At 39.7% G+C, this 20,095-nt stretch overlaps 1 protein-coding gene across 1 annotated transcript in view; it reads left to right on the top strand.

Moving 5' to 3' along the window:
* The first annotated feature begins 1,498 nt into the window (after window positions 1–1,498).
* dcx (doublecortin) overlaps window positions 1,499–20,095 on the top strand; it is a 29,878-nt gene continuing 11,281 nt past the window's right edge. The window contains exons 1-3 of the mRNA XM_005802909.2: window positions 1,499–1,696; window positions 7,374–7,785; window positions 11,801–12,141. Of these exons, the coding sequence (XP_005802966.1) occupies window positions 7,422–7,785; window positions 11,801–12,141 (705 nt within the window). The 5' untranslated portion in view covers window positions 1,499–1,696; window positions 7,374–7,421. The remainder of the gene's footprint in view (window positions 1,697–7,373; window positions 7,786–11,800; window positions 12,142–20,095) is intronic.

Genomic DNA, 20,095 nt, shown 5'->3' with positions numbered 1-20,095 from the left:
ACAAAACTGCATACCATGAATCTGCATTATGATTCTTGAAAGTATTTCAAAAGTAACTTTTTCAGGTGTAGCAAATGTATTTTTGCTTAGGATATGACTCTCAGTTTTCGAGTAGTTCAGTTGAGTGAGTTGCAGAATATTTTAATGTTTTTTAAGGCTGGTTGATGGAGCTTTTATTTAACAAAAGATGTTTTAAGATATTCTGTATAGAAATATCTTTTTCTCACTGTCTGACTTAAAATAAGACAGAATCTGTCCTTATTAGGTCAGATGCGATTACCAAGATTATTTCTATTTGTTCAATGTTGGAATGCGAGACAAATGTTTCGATGTAAAATGTGCATATTCACTTCAAAACAAGAGCAAGAGCCCTTAAAGATCCGGCTGATTGAGGCTGGTGAAAATGTGCCACAACCCAAAGTGAAACCAGTTCTGTACCAACATGAACAATGAAGAAGCTTTACTCCAAGACCAAAATTAAAAACCACATTAGGGATTGAAAATGCACTCAGAAACGCCTTCGTTTTTGGTGGACATGTTCTGGGAGTTGGAGAAACTAAATACAAGTTTTTGGCCCTAATGATCATTTTTATGTTTGGAGATAAAAGGGAACTCCTGCAAATCTTCCTAACTAGGAAATATGGAAGTGGCAGGATCATGTAGAAAGAACATGTTTAAGTGTATGAGCCTTATTTTTCATTTTTCTAGTTGTACTGACAGCTCTTTATTTATCTATTGAGAAAAACAACGTTTTTGTTGATTCTGTAGAAATGTTGTTAAAGATCAGAGAGACTTTTTTTTATTACTCTGAACATTAGAAAATGGTAAAACATGTGAACCACAATTATCATTTTATAACTTTGTACACTTATGGTCCAAATTATTCATACTCCTAGCAGGGATGTGTTTAAAGTAATCAGACACATAATTTTCTGAGTGGGAGAAGGACATGAATAATTAATGAGCTGGCATTTTAGAATAAAATTTAGATTTGAAAAAAGCGCTAAAACCTGCTCCCATTTACACTCCTTTAGTTTATTTTGAAAGCTAATATCTCATTTACTATGAGAAACAAACTTATTGGTCTAAATAACAATAAAAAACATAATGTCAAATCTAAATCTGCCAGTTGCAGGAATAATTTGGGGCTGCAAATATTTTTTTTTTATCCACCATGTGAGTGGGAAACAATTTGAAAATTATTTTTTACAAACTAATAATTATTTTTCCTGCAACTACAAATTAAAAAAAACCAAGAAAGAAAAAAAATCCTGCGAAAAGTTACTCAAGCTTAACACAGATTGTGCATAAAAGCCACTTTTATCTCCCAACCAGAACTGTACAAAACCTCTAATCCATGCAGGTCTTTCCTGGTCAGACTGGCTACACCTTGAGTGACCCCTAATCTCAGCTCCACCCACTCCAGCCCACGCTCAGTCGCACCTTTATTTCCACGGTGGGCGGCTCCGCAGCTCTTTAGGACCCAGTGGCTGCTCCGTAGAGGCGGGCAGCGGGGCTCGGCTCTCAGACTGAAGCAGACAAAGGCAAGCGGAGAGACGGCGTGCCGCTATCCTGCGCATCGACTCGCAACACCCTCACATCCAGCTCCCCTCCCTCTCACATACACTCACGCACACACACTCACGCACCCTTCCTTCTTTCCTTCCTTCCTTCCTTCACTCCAGCTGCGACGCAGGTGAGTCCGCCACCGGCTGCTGGGGATTATGATGCTCTGATTTACTGAATGAGAAAATGTTAAATGGGGATGTTTTTTTTTTTTACTTTGACTGGGACAAGTTGAGGTGTCATTGCAGTGGAGTGTGTTTGGAGTAGGTGACTTTCGGCTTCGCCTCGGAGCAGGTGGATTTGAGTAGGTGTGCGCACACCCAGCCCCCTCTTCATCCAGCCGGGGAAAAACTCTCATTTTCAAAACTGCGGTTCTCTGCCATGTGGCCGGGCTCATTCATCATACATGAGACCAGAAACTTTTCTCTTTATTCCCGCTTTGCGTTTAAAAATAATCTCAGTGGTAGATTAGTTTTGGAAATGAGCTTCTTTGGAGAAAAGCCAGTGGATTATTTGGGTAAACGCGCGCGCGTGTGTGTGTGTGTGCGTGTGTGTGTGTGTGTGTGTGTGTGTGTGGTCATTGGGTGTTGTGTGGGTGGTTCAGCCAGGAACACAGAACCAGCCAAAAATATCAATGACACCCTGCAGTGTTACTGCAGTGCTGCTGCTGATGATGATGATGGCGAGTCTGGCTTTCATTTTGGTAAAAGGGGGAAAAAAAACCCCACAGAGATTTATTTTACTTTAAACTGTGTAATTGAATAATTTGTCTTTTAATGGTGATGTAGTTTAAGATGAAGAAAATCAGATTTTTCTTTCCTCTGAGAGAGGAGGATGCACTGAGTGAACCTGAGCCGGCTGCAGCAGCAGTGATGGTGATGTCACTCTGAAGCCAGGCTCCCTCCTTCAGACAATGGCCTGTCCTGGTTGAGTCTCCACTGGGGAAGGGTCACTGTTGGCCCTGCCTATTAGTGCAGCAGATGGCCCCGAAACCTGGCCTTTGTCAGCTGAGGAGCATCCCCTTCCCCAGAGGTCCCACCCCTGTCACCGCGGTCCTGTCATAAAAGACGCTAGTCAGCAAGTCAGCCATGTGGTTAGCATGACTGGTGCGGCCCTGCCACATGGTGACTGCATTTGTTCATCTGAAAGTCCGAGTAGTGCTGAGGTGTTAAACGGAGATGGATTACAGTCAGAGCCGGCAAAAGATTATTTAGGACCCTGAGCAGAATTTGACATGGAGCCCCTGTTGCACCTCATGTGGTTTTTGGGAATAGCTTTTCTAACATCTAACATTTGGGTTGGTATTGTTCAGAATTTAAACCAAAAAATTATTTCTATATTTTTTTGTGGCGCAGTTGGTAGAGCTGTTGCGTTGCAGCAAGAAGGTCCTGGATTCGATTCCCGGCCCGGGGTCTTTCTGCATGGAGTTTGCATGTTCTCCCTGTGCATGCGTGGGTTCTCTCCGGGTTCTCCGGCTTCCTCCCACAGTCCAAAAACATGACTGTTAGGTTAATTGGTCTCTCTAAATTAGGTGTGAGTGTGTGTGTGCATGGTTGTGTGTCCTATCTGTCTCTGTGTTTCCATGCGACAGACTGGCGACCTGTCCAGGGTGACCCCGCCTCTCGCCCGGAATGATAGATGGAGATAGACACCAGCACCTCCAGACCCCTCTAAGGGACAAGGGTGTAAGAAAATGGATGGATCGATGGAGATATATATATATAATTTTTTTTTTTCCAAATTTTGTTATTCATTTAGTGGCAAATGTTTTAGTCTTTTATATCTTTAGTCATGTCAATCATCTCTTTTATTTAGTGCTTTCTAGTACGGTGCACTTTTATAAGTTACACTGTTCAAGTTGAACTTTACAAAGTGTGAAATCAATGACAATAGCTACAATATTTTTAAAGTAGACAGATTGAAAAATTAAAAAATTTAAAATTCTGTTTTTTTTTTGTTGTTTTCAAAAATAAATCTTCCATCAGTCTTAAAATTGTTCTTTGTAAAATGATCTTTCTGAGGTAGAGATGATCAGCAAATGACTGTAACAAATTTGAAAATGTTTCAAAATTATAAGCATGATAAAAGCCCATTTAAAAGGATTATACGTGTCTAGCATTGGGTTTTGTCTTGAAAAATATGATTACAAAATTGAAGTTTTACAGTTTATGTATTCTGTGGATGAAGTCATAGGCTCACAGGGCCCCCTGCTGGCCTGGAGGCCCCAAGCAGCAGCAGCAGCAGCATTTCTTGAACTTTTTGTCTGCTTTGGTTATGGCTAATGCATCTCTTTGCTTTAGCATTTGTCAACAAAAAATTAAGATTTAGAAAAGAACAAATTAGTAAATTTTTAATTTTTTTTTAAAAAGTGTGATCATTTTTAGAATAGCAAAGACACGTCTGCGTTTAATTTTATGTGAAAAACTGCAGAAGGAACATGGACTAAAGCTCTACAATGTTTCATGTTTAGTTTTGACTTGCTCATCTGGTAAAACTCAGCTCTGAAACAAACAGGTACCTAATAAGGGAAAAAAAACACATTTTAAATCTTTCATCTTTATTCAAAATACTGATCCACTCGCATGCAAAACTGAGTGTTTGGTGTTTTGGATCAGCGAAGACAACATATTAAAGTTAATGAAAGCCAGTTTTTTTTTTTTTACTTCATATTGCTTCCTGTCAGGTTCTATTGGGCCATAATGACCTGTAAGAGATACATGAGAGATTACGTTTCTAAAGTTAATCCCGGCTTAAAGGTTTTAAAAAGAAAGTTAACAGATGCAGATGAAATCGGTGAAGCGCTTCGTTCATCTTTGCACAGCTAACTTCCTCCTTTATGTGGTGGTAAGAGGGGGGCTGTGGGTGTTTAATGGGTGTGTACCATTGTTTGATCATTTAAGCATGTGAATTCGAATAAGAAGTTACTGTTTTTGTTTGGATTTTCCTCCAGTAATCAGGTAGGAGTTTCACATTGAGAGACTTCATTTTAGAAAGGCTTCCCCTGGCTGCTGCGGACCGCACAGGGGGATTATGGTTTTACTGCTTTAACAGGTGTTACAGGTTCTTAAGAGAGTTAGCTCTGGCTTTTTATGACTCAGCTCATGTAGCATAGTGGTGCAAAGAAAAATCTCTTAATGCCACAGTTTGTTCTCTTAAATATTTAATACTGCTTGAAGATTCCAGGTGTGTGTGTGTGTGGGGGGGTGCGCGCGTGTGTGTGTGCGTGTGCTGAGCCGTAACTGATATGCAACATCCATCTAAGTGGGTATCTTAAAAGGAGGCAAACACTGAATTGGTGCTCATATTTTGTTAAAATCACATTTTAGCAGTTTAGAACCCCTCAAAAGAAGTACTTTCTGGATTTTGTTCCCCTAAACATTCCTTTTTTGTTTTTATTTATTATAAGTCTGATGGTTGTAATTTCTGTTGAAATTTTTAGCAGATTTGAGCAGTGAGAGGCGGATTGGGATGTCCTGGTCATTGACGATCGGTTTCAGGTGATTCCCTGCGTGTCCACGCTTGATTTAAAGGGTTCTGCAGAAATGTGTGCCCACAGTGGAGCCAATCTAAGCATCAGACAGGACGGGCTCTCAACACTTCAACTGACGCTTGTTCTACCAGTCAGAACGAAGCATGATCACTCTGATCAATGACTGATGTGTACAGGGTTTGTTTAGCAGTAGGATTGGATGCCCAGATTTATAGGATCATAGTTTCAAATAAAAATAATGTTGTAAATAATGAAGGTCTGTGACTCTGCAGAGTATACTTTGCATCTTGCTGTTTATATTTTGATGTTTCTCATTGTCAGTTTTTGGCATGATGAACTTGAATTGCTGTCATTGAAGGAGAGAAAATATTTCAGTTATTTACTGCATATCAGGAAGATGCATCTAAAACATACAAAACAAAAACCCTTAAGATATGTAATACTATCATCTGGGGGTGAAAAATGACACAGCCTACCATAACATTGCCATCCTCACAGAATCTATCCAATACTGAATATTTTCTGGTCTTTGTGGAAAAAACTGACATGGCAAACCTAAAAGTAAGATGCAATTTTAAGCTACATGTCTAAAATTTGCTTTATGCTCATTTTGCTTGGTTCAACCACAAAATCCTTCATTTTAATGCTTGTATGCCCAGTTAGAAAAGTTATATAAAACACAGGTGTAGTTGGCAAAAAATGCCAAAAGCTCCACAGACAGGAGGCTTCGATAAAACAGACAACCTGTTATGATCTGTAAATGTTTTCATTAATTATAGTTTTTTTTTTATCATCTTTATCATAGGATCTTTCCTTGAGTGAGACATTTATTTGGATAAAGATGTTTGTCATTCAATATGAAACATAATATGAAATTATGTTTCATATTTATTGTTCTGGCATCAAACACTTTAATATAAATCAGTGGAACTCAGCCTGTGTTAAATTTAAATAAATGTACTCGGAGTGTGATGCATCACATTTTACTGTCTTCTGTAAAAATGTCAGCTCATTTGAAAATTAATGACAGCAATGAATCTGCAGGGGGAGCTGAAGGTCATAAAAGGTTCTTTAACATTAAGTGTCAGGGGGGAAAAAAAACAACTACTGGTTGTTTTTACATTTTATGATTTGGCAAATGTTTTCAGTTGATGAAAAGAATATGCTGGCCTGTTTTAACACAAAGAGTTTTTCACCACAAAGTTAATTTTGCAGATAAGACTTTGTTGAAATGTGTGAGGCCTAAAGGTGATCCAAAAGCTCACAAAGCTGAAAATGCACCAGTCAGGATTTTGGGGCCCAATTCAGGACCAGAGTGTTTGTATTTTTTTAATGCATTTGTTTTTGTCTTCAGTTTAAGAGGTACAAGAAGATGTGAGCGAGACACAAGTGTGTTTTTCTATCCTTGCTGTTTATAGTTATCAATGATGTTGTGTTGGGGGGTCTATTTTTTCAAAAACAATTGCAAAAGGTTTAGAATTGACATTTAAAATGGTGTTTTTTAGCATTTTACTTTGGCAGCTAGGTCAGCTCAGCTAATGGCTGAATAGTTGGTGTCGGTGTGTTTTCCCTACTATGAAACATTTCTAAATCCACGATGTTTCATGGCAGAGTTTGGAAATCAAAAGGTTAAAATAAATCAACTTTGCTGTTCTCTGTTCAGCCTTCCTGTTATCAGATGGAATATGTCTCTCTTAATGGACTGCAGACATGAATTGATGTAAGAGAAAATGGTTTCCTTTAAATGATTTGTCTTTTTGTTTAATTTTAAACACTGAAATATCAAATAGTCTTCATCTCTCAGTATGAATGTTGACAGCATTGTTCCCATTTGTAATCTGATTTATTCCCTCAGATTAATCTTTTTATTTTGTTAGTTTGGTGTAAGTAAAAAAACGTACTCTTCCACTGTGCCACAGTTTTTCTTAAGATGACATTCTTGTCTTTCTTGAAGACTTTGTCATAGAAGAATCTTTATACTAGGAGTCATTTCAGAAATTCATGTCCATCCTCGTAGCTTTTTATTGACTTTTTGCTGCCATCAAATGTAAGACGAAGCCACAAGAACCATTTAAAGTTAATCATGCGAACAGGAAACAATCCAACCACATGATCTTTTTGAAGTGGTTTGGTTGAGTTACTGGCAGGACTTTCGTTCTCTGCTTTTTGTACATGAAACCTATTTGCTCCTGGTTCAAGATTAATGATCTAGACCAGCCCTTTATAAATGCCCGCAGTGATTAAGAAACCAACAATATTCTATTGCAACAGGGTGAATGGATCTCATTGAGATAATTTGTTGTCTTCGGGTCTCCAGGACTGATTTTCCCTCAACATCACATCATCCACGACCACCGCCGCCATCATGGAGCTGGACTTCGGGCATTTTGACGAGAGGGACAAGACGTCCCGCAACCCGCGGAGTGGAAGGATGAACGGACTGCCCAGCCCCACGCACAGCGCCCACTGCAGCTTCTACCGCACACGCACCCTGCAGGCTCTCACCAACGAGAAGAAGGCCAAGAAAGTGCGCTTCTACCGCAACGGGGACAGATACTTCAAGGGCATTGTGTACGCCGTGGCCAACGACCGGTTTCGCACCTTCGATTCTCTTCTGGCCGACCTTACACGCTCCCTCTCTGACCACATCAATTTGCCGCAGGGGGTTCGTTTCATCTTCACCATTGACGGATCACGCAAGATCGCGTCTCTGGATGAGCTGGAGGAAGGTACGTTTATTCTTCTCTTAATCATGCAATAAGAAATTTATATCACTTTGTCTGTTTTGGTTGTAGCTTGGTACCCAGCAGCATGTTGTGTTGTACCAGCAAATTAAAATCCAATTTCAGAGGGGAGATTTTATGATTTTTAGCTGATTTAATTGCGTAATGCACTGTAGTGTATGGTCTCCTTTTACTTTTTTTGAATTTCACAAAGAAGGGTATGACCATAGAAAAAGGATGTGGGACAGGAAAGCTGGTGAGAGTTGACTGGAGCAAGGATGGAGCTACATACAGGGCAGAACTGAAAGAAAACCTGTCAAGAGCATGAAAGACATGAGAGAGGGCCCACAACAGCTTTGTGTGTTAGAATGGACTAGTCAAAGCAAAGTCCAGAAGAAAATCAAATTGGTGTGACCTGCTGTTCAGATATTATTTGAGTTTGAGCTATTTTGGAAAGAAAAGGGGGAAAAAATCACCCAGATGTTTACTTTTTAAAAACTTAGAAAAAAATAATGCATCCATTTCTGCTTCACAAATATTAAGTTTGTTTTTTATATGACTTTCTAATACATCGAAACAACTTTAAATACATTTCCAGCCAAATGCTTCTGCAAGGTGAGATGCCAAGAAATGTGTAGTGACGAATATTAGACGTCTTTTCCGTCCGTTCTGGACTTTAAATCTAAAGGCTTGCATTCTTGTGGTCTCTGACATCAGTTCGAATGTAGCCGTGTTGGTGACTCGCAGATTCTTTAACAATGAAACTGCTGACTGGAGTCTGACTGCTTTGCAGATGAGCATAAACAAATATAACTCCAGCAGCATCGGCTGCCAGACACAGATTTGTCTCTGCTCCTTTTAACATTTCTCTGCCTGGTCATGCAGAGCATTTGGTCTTGCCTGGTGGCATGCGATGGTGGTCAACACTGTTACCACTTTTTCATCGGTTGATTTTATTTCTAATATGTTTTATATTTTACATTGTGTGACTTTTCTAAAAGTAGGAGCGTAGGACTGAATTTGATGTGCGCGTTTAATTTATTCAAATCGAGATGGTTGTGTTGTGAGCAGCTTATAGTTTGCTGCATGCGTGGCTCGTCTGCAGCGTGTCGGCTGGAGGGGCCATTTCATTGTGCTTCCTCTTTGTAGGATATAATTAATTACTCAGCCTCCTCTGCACAGAGTAATCTAGTTTTCTGCCCTTTGTCTTAGCTTGAGTTTCCCCACATATAAGCTAATTGCTTCCTTATGGTTTCTCTTTTTTTCCTGTGTCATTGTCCTACTGATTTTTTTTTTTTTTTGCGTAAAGATACCAGACAGGACAGTAAGAAAAAAAAAAAAAGTTCCATCTGATCATTAAGTGCTGCTTGCTTGAAATTTGTGTGATTAAACCAAGTGATTTGTGTGCACTGCTGGATTTCTGTGGTGATGTTGTGATAAGGAATTTGTGGGTGTGTGTTTTTTTACTTTGACCAGTTAATCTTGGCTTTTCGTCTTTAGAGCTTTAATAAAACATAAGAACAGCATTCAAATATTTTTTATTATTTACATTAGCAGCACAGTTATTGCCACACAGTGTGAGAGATTATTTGGAGAGGCAACATTATCATGGAGGGGACATTTTAGACTTACTTTACTAGTTTATACTGGCATTGTATGCACTGGTAGCATTACTAAAACTGCATCCTGAGTTCACTGATCCTCAGTTTAACTCTGAGAATTCAGTCAGGCTGCTAATAAATCCAAATCCAAGATATTACAAGACAAATTGAGAGCTCATAAAGGTAAAATAGAGCAACTTCGCTGCAATGCCTTTAGCCTTTCTGTTTTCTGCTGAAAGTCTTGCTCTCTTTAGAGAACCACTGACATAATTTGACATGAAAAATAGTTTCCTTTCTGAATGGTTTTTAATATGTTCCCACTGATTATGAAGTGGCAAAGCATTCATTCAGTGATGGCATTTTTAGTGAGCCTGAATATTTTTGTGTTGCACTTTCACTGTTGGGTTGAGCGGTGAATCTGCTGAGTGTTTGCATGAGACGACCTTTATAACTCTGCTTGTTTTCTACGATGTATTTTTGCAATACTGACTTGCTTTGTTTTTTCTAGTGACGGATGAATGATCAAAAAGCATGTCTATAACAGTCAGCAGCTGGTAGTTTAGGTTATTTGATATAATCAAGACTCCAAAAAGTTCTCATTTATGCCAGATCTCACATTTTCAACCTCACTGCACTGAACAGGATCAAATTCAACAATGAGATAATTCCAGTTTTGAAAGTGTGAATGCAGAAAGCAGATTTTTATTTACATCCCGACCAGTTACTAGCTGTATAATCTGACCTGTAGTCTATATTTGGCTCCAAAAGTATTTCACATGCACAGCGAGGGCCGATGGCTCCAAAAAGGAGATTTTGCCAACTAAAACAAGTTTTTAGTAGTTGCTGTGAATTGCAGGTGCAATTGAAGTCTCAAACAAATCCTTTCTTAAGTTGTTAAAAACATCAAAACTTGAAACCTAAGAAGTTATTTCAGAAATGATGAATATCGACTTCCAAAGTTTCTGTAAATGAAGTCCAAGCAGGAAGCAGGAAATCGTTTGTCGTGTTGCTACAAATCTGAATTTAGGTGAGCCAAATATGCATATGGAAAATTTATTATATTTCAAGCTGCTGAGGTATCAGGTACTGCACATTTGTTTAGATTTGGGTGGAGTCTCTTCCTATGAGGAGAGATGAAATAAAAGTGGTACAGAGCAGAGTGTTCAAAGCGTAACAAAAATGGAAACCAGTAGTACAGTAAAGCTGTGGGAGAGTTTCACATTTGTTCACCTACAAAGAGGAATGCATATAAAGAAAGCTAGTGTAGGAAACTGAAGCCTTCATCTGATAAAAAAAATGCCAATATATCAGAATAATCAAATTGTATTAAATATAAACCTTTCCTTTAAAAAAACATTTACGGAAATCAGGAATTAAATTGTTTTGAGTATAAAACTTCCTGCTTTAAAATATAATTCATGAACACACAGTCTCTGTGGTATTTATTTGTAAATCCCTTAAAATAAATCCACACTTGGCAGCAACAACTGAGAATATTAGAAATATATTTAATCTTTTAACTCGACTACAGCTATCCAGTGGTGGAATAAAAATCTAAAAGATTTGTTTTAATGAAGTAGTCAGGGAATGTTTAATGCTTCTCCAGTAAGTATTCAAAAATACTTACTGAAGTAAGTAAATGCATATTGGTGTAAGTAAATACTTACTGGAGTACGTACCCATAAGTACATCCCCTGTAGTTAGGGCGATGTACTTTTTACCTTTCTCCATTAGAGTGTCTACAGTAATGGCCATCTGTCTCATCATGTCACATTGATGCACTAAATAGGATTAATATTGAAAAGTTCCTAGAAAAAGAAAGTATAAATTTAAAAAAGTGACTAAAGTTAAGAGTAAAGATCTTGTTTTTAAAACGTGTGCTTGGAGCTTACAGATTAAATTTATGAAGGACAACGATTTTGTATTTTCTTTTTTTTTCTGTGCAAGATTATGCTACTGGAAAAGATTTTTTAAAGGCTTTTTACTGATTTTTCATTTGGGTGTTCATATACAACATTCTTACTGTGCAAAACTGCCTTTTGTTTTTATCTCAAGGATTTGGCTTTGAGGACGACTAAGAAATTAGGACTATTGCCTTAAAAGTTGATGTGCCAGACCTCACAACTTTTAAGGCATGATTAGTTTTGTGATGACTAATCATGAAACTCCTATTGGTGCCTCGTCATTACTATGGAATCAGAATAGAAATCAACACAGTTAAGGACTGAAAAAGGAAACCCTCATCTACAACAAAAAAATGGTTTCTTTAAAATGAAGTAGACGCAGATTTATTAAATGATGTAATTCCTCCTGCTGGTCTGGGTCTCTCCTGGATGGCGTATTGGCTCTCTGCGATTCTCGGGTGTCAAATAGCTGAGCAAGCCTCAATACACTAACCCAATTCTCCTTTCCGTCCCCAGGGGAAAGCTATGTTTGTGCATCCGAGAACTTCTACAAGAAAGTCGATTACACAAAGAACGTCAATCCCAACTGGTCTGTGAACGTCAAGGCCTCAGCCAGCCAGAAGAACATGCAGTCCCTGGCCGCCAAGGCCGCCGGAGATCCCAGAGAGGGCAAAGACTTTGTCCGGCCGAAGCTGGTCACGGTGATGCGCAGCGGCGTGAAGCCCCGCAAAGCCGTCCGCGTCCTCCTCAACAAGAAGACCGCGCACTCCTTCGAGCAGGTGCTGACCGACATCACGGAGGCCATCAAGCTCGAAAGCGGAGTGGTCAAGAGGATCTACACGCTCGATGGCAAGCAGGTGCGTCACACCTGCAGCAGGGGCGGCTTGCTTATTCAGAAAAATAGTTTGCGTCGTGCCCTTTTCCCTGAAAATCTTAGCTGACTGGAAAGTGAAATTAAAGTGGGGGGCAAAACTGCCGCCTCCTAAAATTCAAATGTGAGAATCTGCAGAGGCGTTCGTCAGAATGCATTTGTTTAGATTTCCTACGGAACGATGAGGAACAGAGCTGCTGTGGTGCGGTATGTAAACAAAGGGCAATGTGTGGTCAGAACTGGGGACAGTTTACCTTTCATTCACCTGCATTCAGCCATGCGCAGACAGGTGTAGAGATTAAAGGGCTTCATAGGACGGGCAGACTGTTTGCTCATAACCTCGGTCAATATTGACGCGGTGACTACGTGAGAATGCAGAGTGGCGATGAGAGCAACCTTTGTGTGCTTTACATCCCATTGTCTGCAGCCTTTGTTCTGACTTTTGGTTTCTAGCAGGTTCCTCTCCTGTCTTGTGGTTCAGGACATCAACAGGTCTTTTGTTATAGTTGCATTTTAGGCCATCTGTCATTGAAAGTCCTGGGGTGTTCTGTCATCTTCCCACAGCAGCAGCATACAAAAGATCAAGCCTTTCATTGTTGTTTTAGCATATTGTCCCCACTGTCCCTTTCTATATATACATATGTGTGCATGGAAATGTAAATGCTTACTGAAAGGAAGTAAGGAGAGAGGGTCCGGGCTAACCTTTTGTAGTTAAAGGGTCTTGCATAAAGTGCTCCTGTACTGTGAACTTTTTAACATTTTGTCACATTACAGCCACAAGCTTCACTGTTTTAATGGGAGTTTAAGTAATAGCTCAGCATTTACTTAAGTATTTCATACCTCTGTTTGTGTTCAAAAGCCGCTCAACTGGAAACAATATTTCACTGGTGTGTAGTTTAATAAAACCAACCTTGGAGAACAAGCGGCATCATGAGGACTGAGGAACACAGCGAAAAGGTCGGGGGCAGATCTGAGAAGCTTTGAATATCCCACAGCTTAATGAATGATCACTAAATTGACAAAGCTGGTGAGAGTTGATGGGGAAAGCAACTAAAATGAAACGCAGGACAACACTGAGGCTGCAGAAAACTTCAGGCATTCAAAGATGGAAAATGATGGTTTATATTTTCAGGTTAAGCTAAAAGTTCAAATGTGTCGTTTGATAAATCAGAAGCATCAGAATAATGGTTACATTAATCAAAAAAAAACTAATGCTGTTCTGGTTTTTACTAAAATATGAAAAATATTGGCAAGTGCACAGTTTCTGAATGTATTTATGTGTTTTGTTGTGATTGCGAGACTGAGATGGCAACTACACCCTTATTGAATAATAATGCTGCAGTTTCTTGTGTGGTGTTTAATCTGCTGAATGTTTATGTGCTTGAAGTTGCCAGAAACAAAATGCGGATCAGATTTTCCCAACAGTTTTAACCAGATCCGGCAGAAGGTTGTGGAAAGTCCTTCGAGATGTTGCACTCATCAAGTAAAGTGGATGTGAGGGAAATTGTAAGGTTAGGTAATTTTATTTATGTTGCCCATTTTCAGCAACAAGGCAATTTAAAGTGCTTTAGAAGGAAATAAAACAAAATAACAAACCAAAGGAAGGAGCAAAAGAAGAAAACAATAATAATAACAAAAGTATTACCCCATGTTTAAGAATAAGTAGTCTGTAATTTATAAACCAGTAGGGGTTTCTCTGGATTCTTGTTCTGATAATGTTGCTCTAAAGTCATGAGCAGTTTTTCTAGATAAGCTAATAGGAGTCTCTTTGGATTCTAAATTTGTCTAATTCCTGAATATAAAAACTAGATGCTCCTGTTATAAGTATAATTACTCCGTAATTTAGAAGCCAGAAATAGTCAAAAAGTTGGTCTTACTGTTTCTATGTGAACTAGGGAACAGTAGCAGAATGTCTAATAAATGTATTTATTTCCCAGTTTTACATTAAATCTTTGTTGTAGGATTAACTAGATGAATCACATGTTCTCCAGACTGCTGTGAATTTCTACAAATGAGCTGAGACAGAGATGAGGTGGATGTGAACATCTGCTGCTCTGTTGCAGCTACACGATCTTCTGCAGCTTTACTTTAGGTTAGGTTACGATTTGGTTGTTGCGCTGCTGTCCTTTTTCCTCCTTCCTTTTGAACTAAAGCCAGAAACACGTGTTCGGGAGGAGGGCAGGCGTTGGGAAATGATAGATGGGAGGGATTTGATTTTAATGCTTTCTCCCAGGGGTGCAGTCTGGCTGCATGAGGCCTTGCAGTGGCTTTCTAGGAGATTCTAATTACTTCCTGTCATTTGATGGTAATTCTTGGTCATGCATTTTTGATAATGTGATGCCACATTGAATTAAGCGTATTGATTATGATGTCACGTTATCGACTCCCAGTTGATGTTTCGCTTGACTTCAGGATTCGTCTTCGGCAGGTACAGAAATGAAGGAATGTTTTGCGTCTTTTGTCTGCAGAGCCACACTGCAGCTGCTGTGTGGTGAAGGTGATATGGTGGAGAGCTCACCCCTCCCTAACTCTGCGCCGATCCTCCTCTTTTTTTTTTTTTTTTTTCCTCCCCTTCGTTTGGTTGCTAGGAGACCACATCCCAGGCACAAAGAGAGCCCAGCTGGTGTGGACCGGTCTGTCGGATCCCACATCCTGCAGCGGGTGGGAGAGCTTCGCCATCAATGCGAGTCTTTGGTGTTTTAAAGGAAGAAGAAGGAAAAACGCGCATCATGTTTACCTGCATACATTCCATCGGTTGAGGCTTGAATTTGCGATATGAGCATTGATGAAGATTTTTTTATTTATTTTTGAAGTGTCCAAGAATGCACTTACTTGCATTCCTACGATGGCTACCCATCATGAATGGCGTTCCTCTTTTTCCTCAGTGTTGTGTGGACTCCGCTGACTGCCAGCCCTCCTTTCTCTGCCAGAGTTGAGGACAAAATCATTGCCATTTTCCTCTCAAATGTCGGCACTTCTTTGCTCAATCAACACAATAGATGGAAGGGTGGGGCTCCTAGATTCAGGGAGCAATTTGGGATCATTTTATTTTCACTGATGGGGCATAATTACTCAGGCTCTTTCAAAAAAAAGAAAAGAAAAGTGCAAAAATCTGTTCTTCCTGCTGCTAAAGGCCACCTATTAAATTGCTGGGAGCCATTTTGTATTCATTCCTCGTCAATGAATGTGTCTGGAGTGATACGAATATGTGAACAATGTGAAAGAAAGCAGGAAACAAAATGCTCCAATAGATGTAAACTCTAATAATTTTAAAACCAGGTTTAGAAGTTGAGCTTTTTCCTAAGAAAAACAGAATTTGAGAAGCGTCATTGAAGCACAAACTCTGTCAGACAATAAAGGATTTACAAAATTTCAATGTTTATTAGATTGGTGCAAATTTTTGTAGTAGCTGCAGATTCTGTCAAGGCTTTTAGTGTTTTAAATGCATCCATTAACAGACGAGGAAAGTCAGCTTTGCCCTGTTATCAGGACTTGCAGTCTGCCTGCTTCTCACTGTGCTGTGGAAGCAGTTGTCATGGCAATAAGCTTCCCCGTGATGGATTCAGCTTGTGACAATGGCTGTGATACGCTGAGTGGGCTCTTTATATAGTCTTACCTGCCCTGCCCCCCTTAATCTGTCAGAAGCCTGCCACCTCCACATCTCACTCACTCGCCCACCTATGAACGAACACAGGCGACGTGGAACGAGTGGGATGTGGTTCCCCCCCCACTGGAGTCGTGAAGCTTCCCCACTCAGGCCCGTCCAGCAGCTCTTATTTCCTCCATGAACATCAACAAGTGAGCATGACCTGGAGTGAGGAGGAGGAGGAGGAAGAAGCTCGATTTAATAAAGCTGAGGCCACATCAGTCAGACAAATGGCTGCTTCCATGGAGCCGGGGTGGGGTGGCCTGTAACCAGCACCGGGCACCAGCTGTGCACCATGACTGTGCAGATACCCCCCCTCCCACCATCGCCACCACCCACCTCCCTGTAAGTGGCTCATCTGTGCTCCAAATGCATCTGGAACGAACCTACTGAAATACTGTGCCGCTGCTCAGGGGTCGAGCAGAGGTCAGAGATCAGGTCCAGATGAATTTTTTCAGTGGTTTCCATCAAAAGATGCTAATCAGAATGGGTTCAGATGTCCCCTACTTTGACTTTCATAAACTGGATTGACAAAAGAGCCGGTACAGTCTGTAAAGTCTTGAAAATGACAAGATGTTTGGAGGAATATTCAACTCTGCGTGTTTTGTTGTTTTTTGCCCTGGCCCAGGGATTACAAATGAGGTCTGTCTCCTTAACGCTTCTTTTGTCGCCTCTTCAAACATAGGTTAGTCATGCCAAGACAGCATGACTAACTTACTTCTCACAATTATTTGTGAGAAATAATTATTTCTCACTTTTCTGCTTCACCTTGGATTTTCATTAAATTATCAGACTAATGATCCAAAAGAAGCATCTGTATAAAATGCTACCTGAGCATCATAATTAGTCATTCGCTGCTTGATCTGGGTTTTATGGAGGCATGACAGGAAGGAAGCAACTCTTCAAAGTCCCCAGGAGGAAGTTGCTCTTGTTGAGACCAAAATGGAGTATAGTACACTAAACCCTGAACCGTATGGTGAAACATGGTGATGCGAATGCCTTTTCTTCTAACAAAGATACTGGGGTTTGAAGGTACTTGGTCCAGCCTGGCAGCAACCCGACACATCCAGTCAGAACTACAGTGGAACGGTGCAGACCAGGGTTACTCAAATCCGATGTCTTCTAGGTGTGCCACTGGTCCAAAACACCTGGATCAAATGGCTGAATTACTTCCTCACTTTAGGCAGGTTCTCCAGATTCCTGATAATTGTCTGATTATTGGAGTCGAGCATGTTGAAGCAGAGGTGCATCTAAAAGTTGCAGGACACCGGCCTTCGACTGTTGGAGTTGCTTTGGTATAGATCAGAGCATTGTTGTGTTGGAACGGCCCAGTCAAAGTTCAAGCCTAAATCTAACCAACTTGTCATAAGGCTTGAAAATGTTTTTTTTGATACTCCATTTAACCTGACAGAATATACACAAAATATTATTTTCTAGGCATGCAAAACTGTTAGAAACTTGCCCCCAAAAGGCTGCAATTAAAGTAAAATGTTGTTTCATGGGGAATTAAAGCCTCCATTTTGTTTAGTTTTTTTAAGTAAAAAAAAAAAAAACAAACATTTTTTTCCCCAATTAAAAATTATGATCTACTTTGTCAGTGAATCAAATGTGACGTGACATTTGAAGAACTCTAAGGAGCAGAGTCTTTGTAATTTATTTGATTTGTAGTCAATCCTGTGTGGTTTGAAACCAGACCAGTGTAAAATCAATTAGATAAACTCAGCTGGTTAACAATTGGCTGACTCATCGGGACATTAGAGGGAAGTCCATCACTCAGATGCTAAATGGCTGCACTTCTGCACAGAGATCAATTGCTAGAGATGAGATGTAATCATCTCAGTATTTTGTTTTTGGTGTGCGTCCTAATAGGATGACCTGAAGTATTAATCAGCTCTTAGAAACAAAAGTGCCATTAAAGTTACTAGTTTCCACATTAGATGTCTTATTGATGCCATTTATTCAAGTTTAACAAAGAAAAATGCATTTATTCTTCCATTTCATGTCGTTTCGAAATGGCAACAAATCAGTCTTTAATTTGCTCAGGATGAGTTTCATCATCTTTACAACCTTTAGTTGAATAAAGTTGAATAATTCAGTAATGGTAGGCGGATCGCTGCGCGTCTGATGGAGGGGCTGCTGGTTTTCGTTGGGTCATGTGGTTCTGACAGCTGGTGAGGCTCAGATTAAGGATGGGCTCGGTGAGACGGAGGGTGGAGGGCACCCAGAGTCTGGAGAGAGCCAGAAAAAAAAATTAAATCCCAAACCCCCTGCCTTAGATAAACACACTGGTGGCGTTAACGGGTATGTCAACAGTAATGTGTGCATTGTCTGTGTAATCTATTGGTGGATATGGTTGACGATATTCAGTTTAAGAGAGGATGCTTCTTAAATTAGACAAACATTTTCCAACTAGTATTTCCTTTCATGTGTCGGGTTATAGCAATTTCTCCCAATCATGTTCAAAACAGGTTTGCTCAATGCGTCATTTAAATATATTTGTAAATTATAGTTAAAAAAACTGCATTTTTTCAATGTTTTATGGACTAGAGCAGGGGTCTCAAACTCCAGTCCTCGAGGGCCGCAGTCCTGCAACTTTTAGATGCGACTCTGCTGCACCACACCTGAATAGAATAATTAGGTCATTAAGGCTCTGGAGAACTGATCTACACAAAGAGGAGGTAATTAAGCCCTTTCATTCCAGTGTTTTGTACCTGTGGTACATCTAAAAACTGTAGGTCTGCGGCCCTCGAGGCCTGGAGTTTGAGACCCCTGGACTAGAGTAATGTCTTCTGCTAATGTGATTTACGGCAACACTTTATTTGAAGGGGTGTGCACAAGACTGACATGACTGTCATAAACATGACACAACGCCTGTCATGAACATGAAGGAGTCTTTATGACTGTCATGAAGTGTCATTTAGTAAATAGTGACGCTAGTAATGCAAAGTTGCATTAAAAGTCAATTAAAAGTGTCACCTTTTCATTAAAAATATAATTTACAGAATGACGCTTCATGAAAACAGTCAGAAACATTCATAAAGACTCCTTCATGTTCATGACGGTCTCATGTCAGTCTTATGCAACCCTTCAAATAAAGTGTTGTCTAATTTACTCGCAATTAACTTAAAAAAAATTATTTTTCTGCTATGATTTAATGTGGGGCAGTTTACTGAAGTGATGCACCTTGTTGTAAAATGTCTTAATCGTATTACAAGAAGACAAAACTTATATAAAACAAACTCTAAAGGTTGGAAACTGCAGCAGCCAACACAGTCTCTCTTTGCCGTGAAATTTATTGGAATAGTGAAGGGGGAAAATGTTTCTTTGGAAAATTCATAACTAAAGCCAAAAATCAAACCTCTTTAACATACGAGTTCATCTATGGTCTGACCTACAGTCACGATATTTTAACCTCAACTGGAAGTACGAGACCATCTGAAACTATAGATTTGATATTTGATTAGCAGAAAACGATCACTGGTTGAATGACTACATGGTTTCTTGTTACCTTTAAATTATGTATTTGGCTAAAACGTTGCGATATGAAAGGCTCTGCGAATGTAATCTGTTTAGTTTTTGGCCATGTTGGAGCGGTGTTTGTTTCAGGACAAAGCAGGTAATGTGTAAACCTGTTGATATCAGAGGTTCCTTTCTGCAATGTTTCAAACATTGAACTCAAACTCATTTTGAAGCCGCAATTCCAGTTTGGAAAGTTGGTTTCTGAGAAACCCTGATTTAAAAAAATAAAGTGCTGGTGTTGCAATGAAAATTATTTGTACAATTGGTTTCTACAAACTTTATTTCTTTCAAATTTCCTGCTAAAGCATCTGAATGTCAGTTCCTGGGTTTTGGTTCCAAAGTATGAACCAAATTCAAGGCGGGATGTTTATGCTGAAGATTAAACGTATTGGTGAACAACTTAAACTCTTTATGTTGGTCTGTTCCAGAATCCTGAGTTTGAGTGGAGATTAAGTTAATGAAGACAGTGCATGTTTGGATTAGATCTTGATCCTTTTAATCAGCTCTATTGTTAAAGCTATTAAAACGAACTGCTGTCTGCCCTCCGGCCTGTTTTCTTCTCCTGAAGAAGAGAGGGGGGGAGCTCTTCTTCATGCCTCCATTTTAGGACGACCAGGTGTTTCTGTTGCCACATGATGCTAACCCCATTGCTGGTAGCCTGTATCTAATCTCCTTACACTGAAATTACTGGATAACACTGTTGCCTGTGATTTGGGATTGGCAGAAAACCCAATTAGCGTTTGATCCCTAGAGTCAAAGCAGCGTCTCGGTCTCC

The sequence above is a fragment of the Xiphophorus maculatus genome, chromosome 11 (assembly GCF_002775205.1).
Source record: "Xiphophorus maculatus strain JP 163 A chromosome 11, X_maculatus-5.0-male, whole genome shotgun sequence".
NCBI lineage: Eukaryota > Metazoa > Chordata > Actinopteri > Cyprinodontiformes > Poeciliidae > Xiphophorus > Xiphophorus maculatus.
Note: the sequence above shows the minus strand (reverse complement) of the source record. Positions and strands in the feature narration are given on the sequence as shown.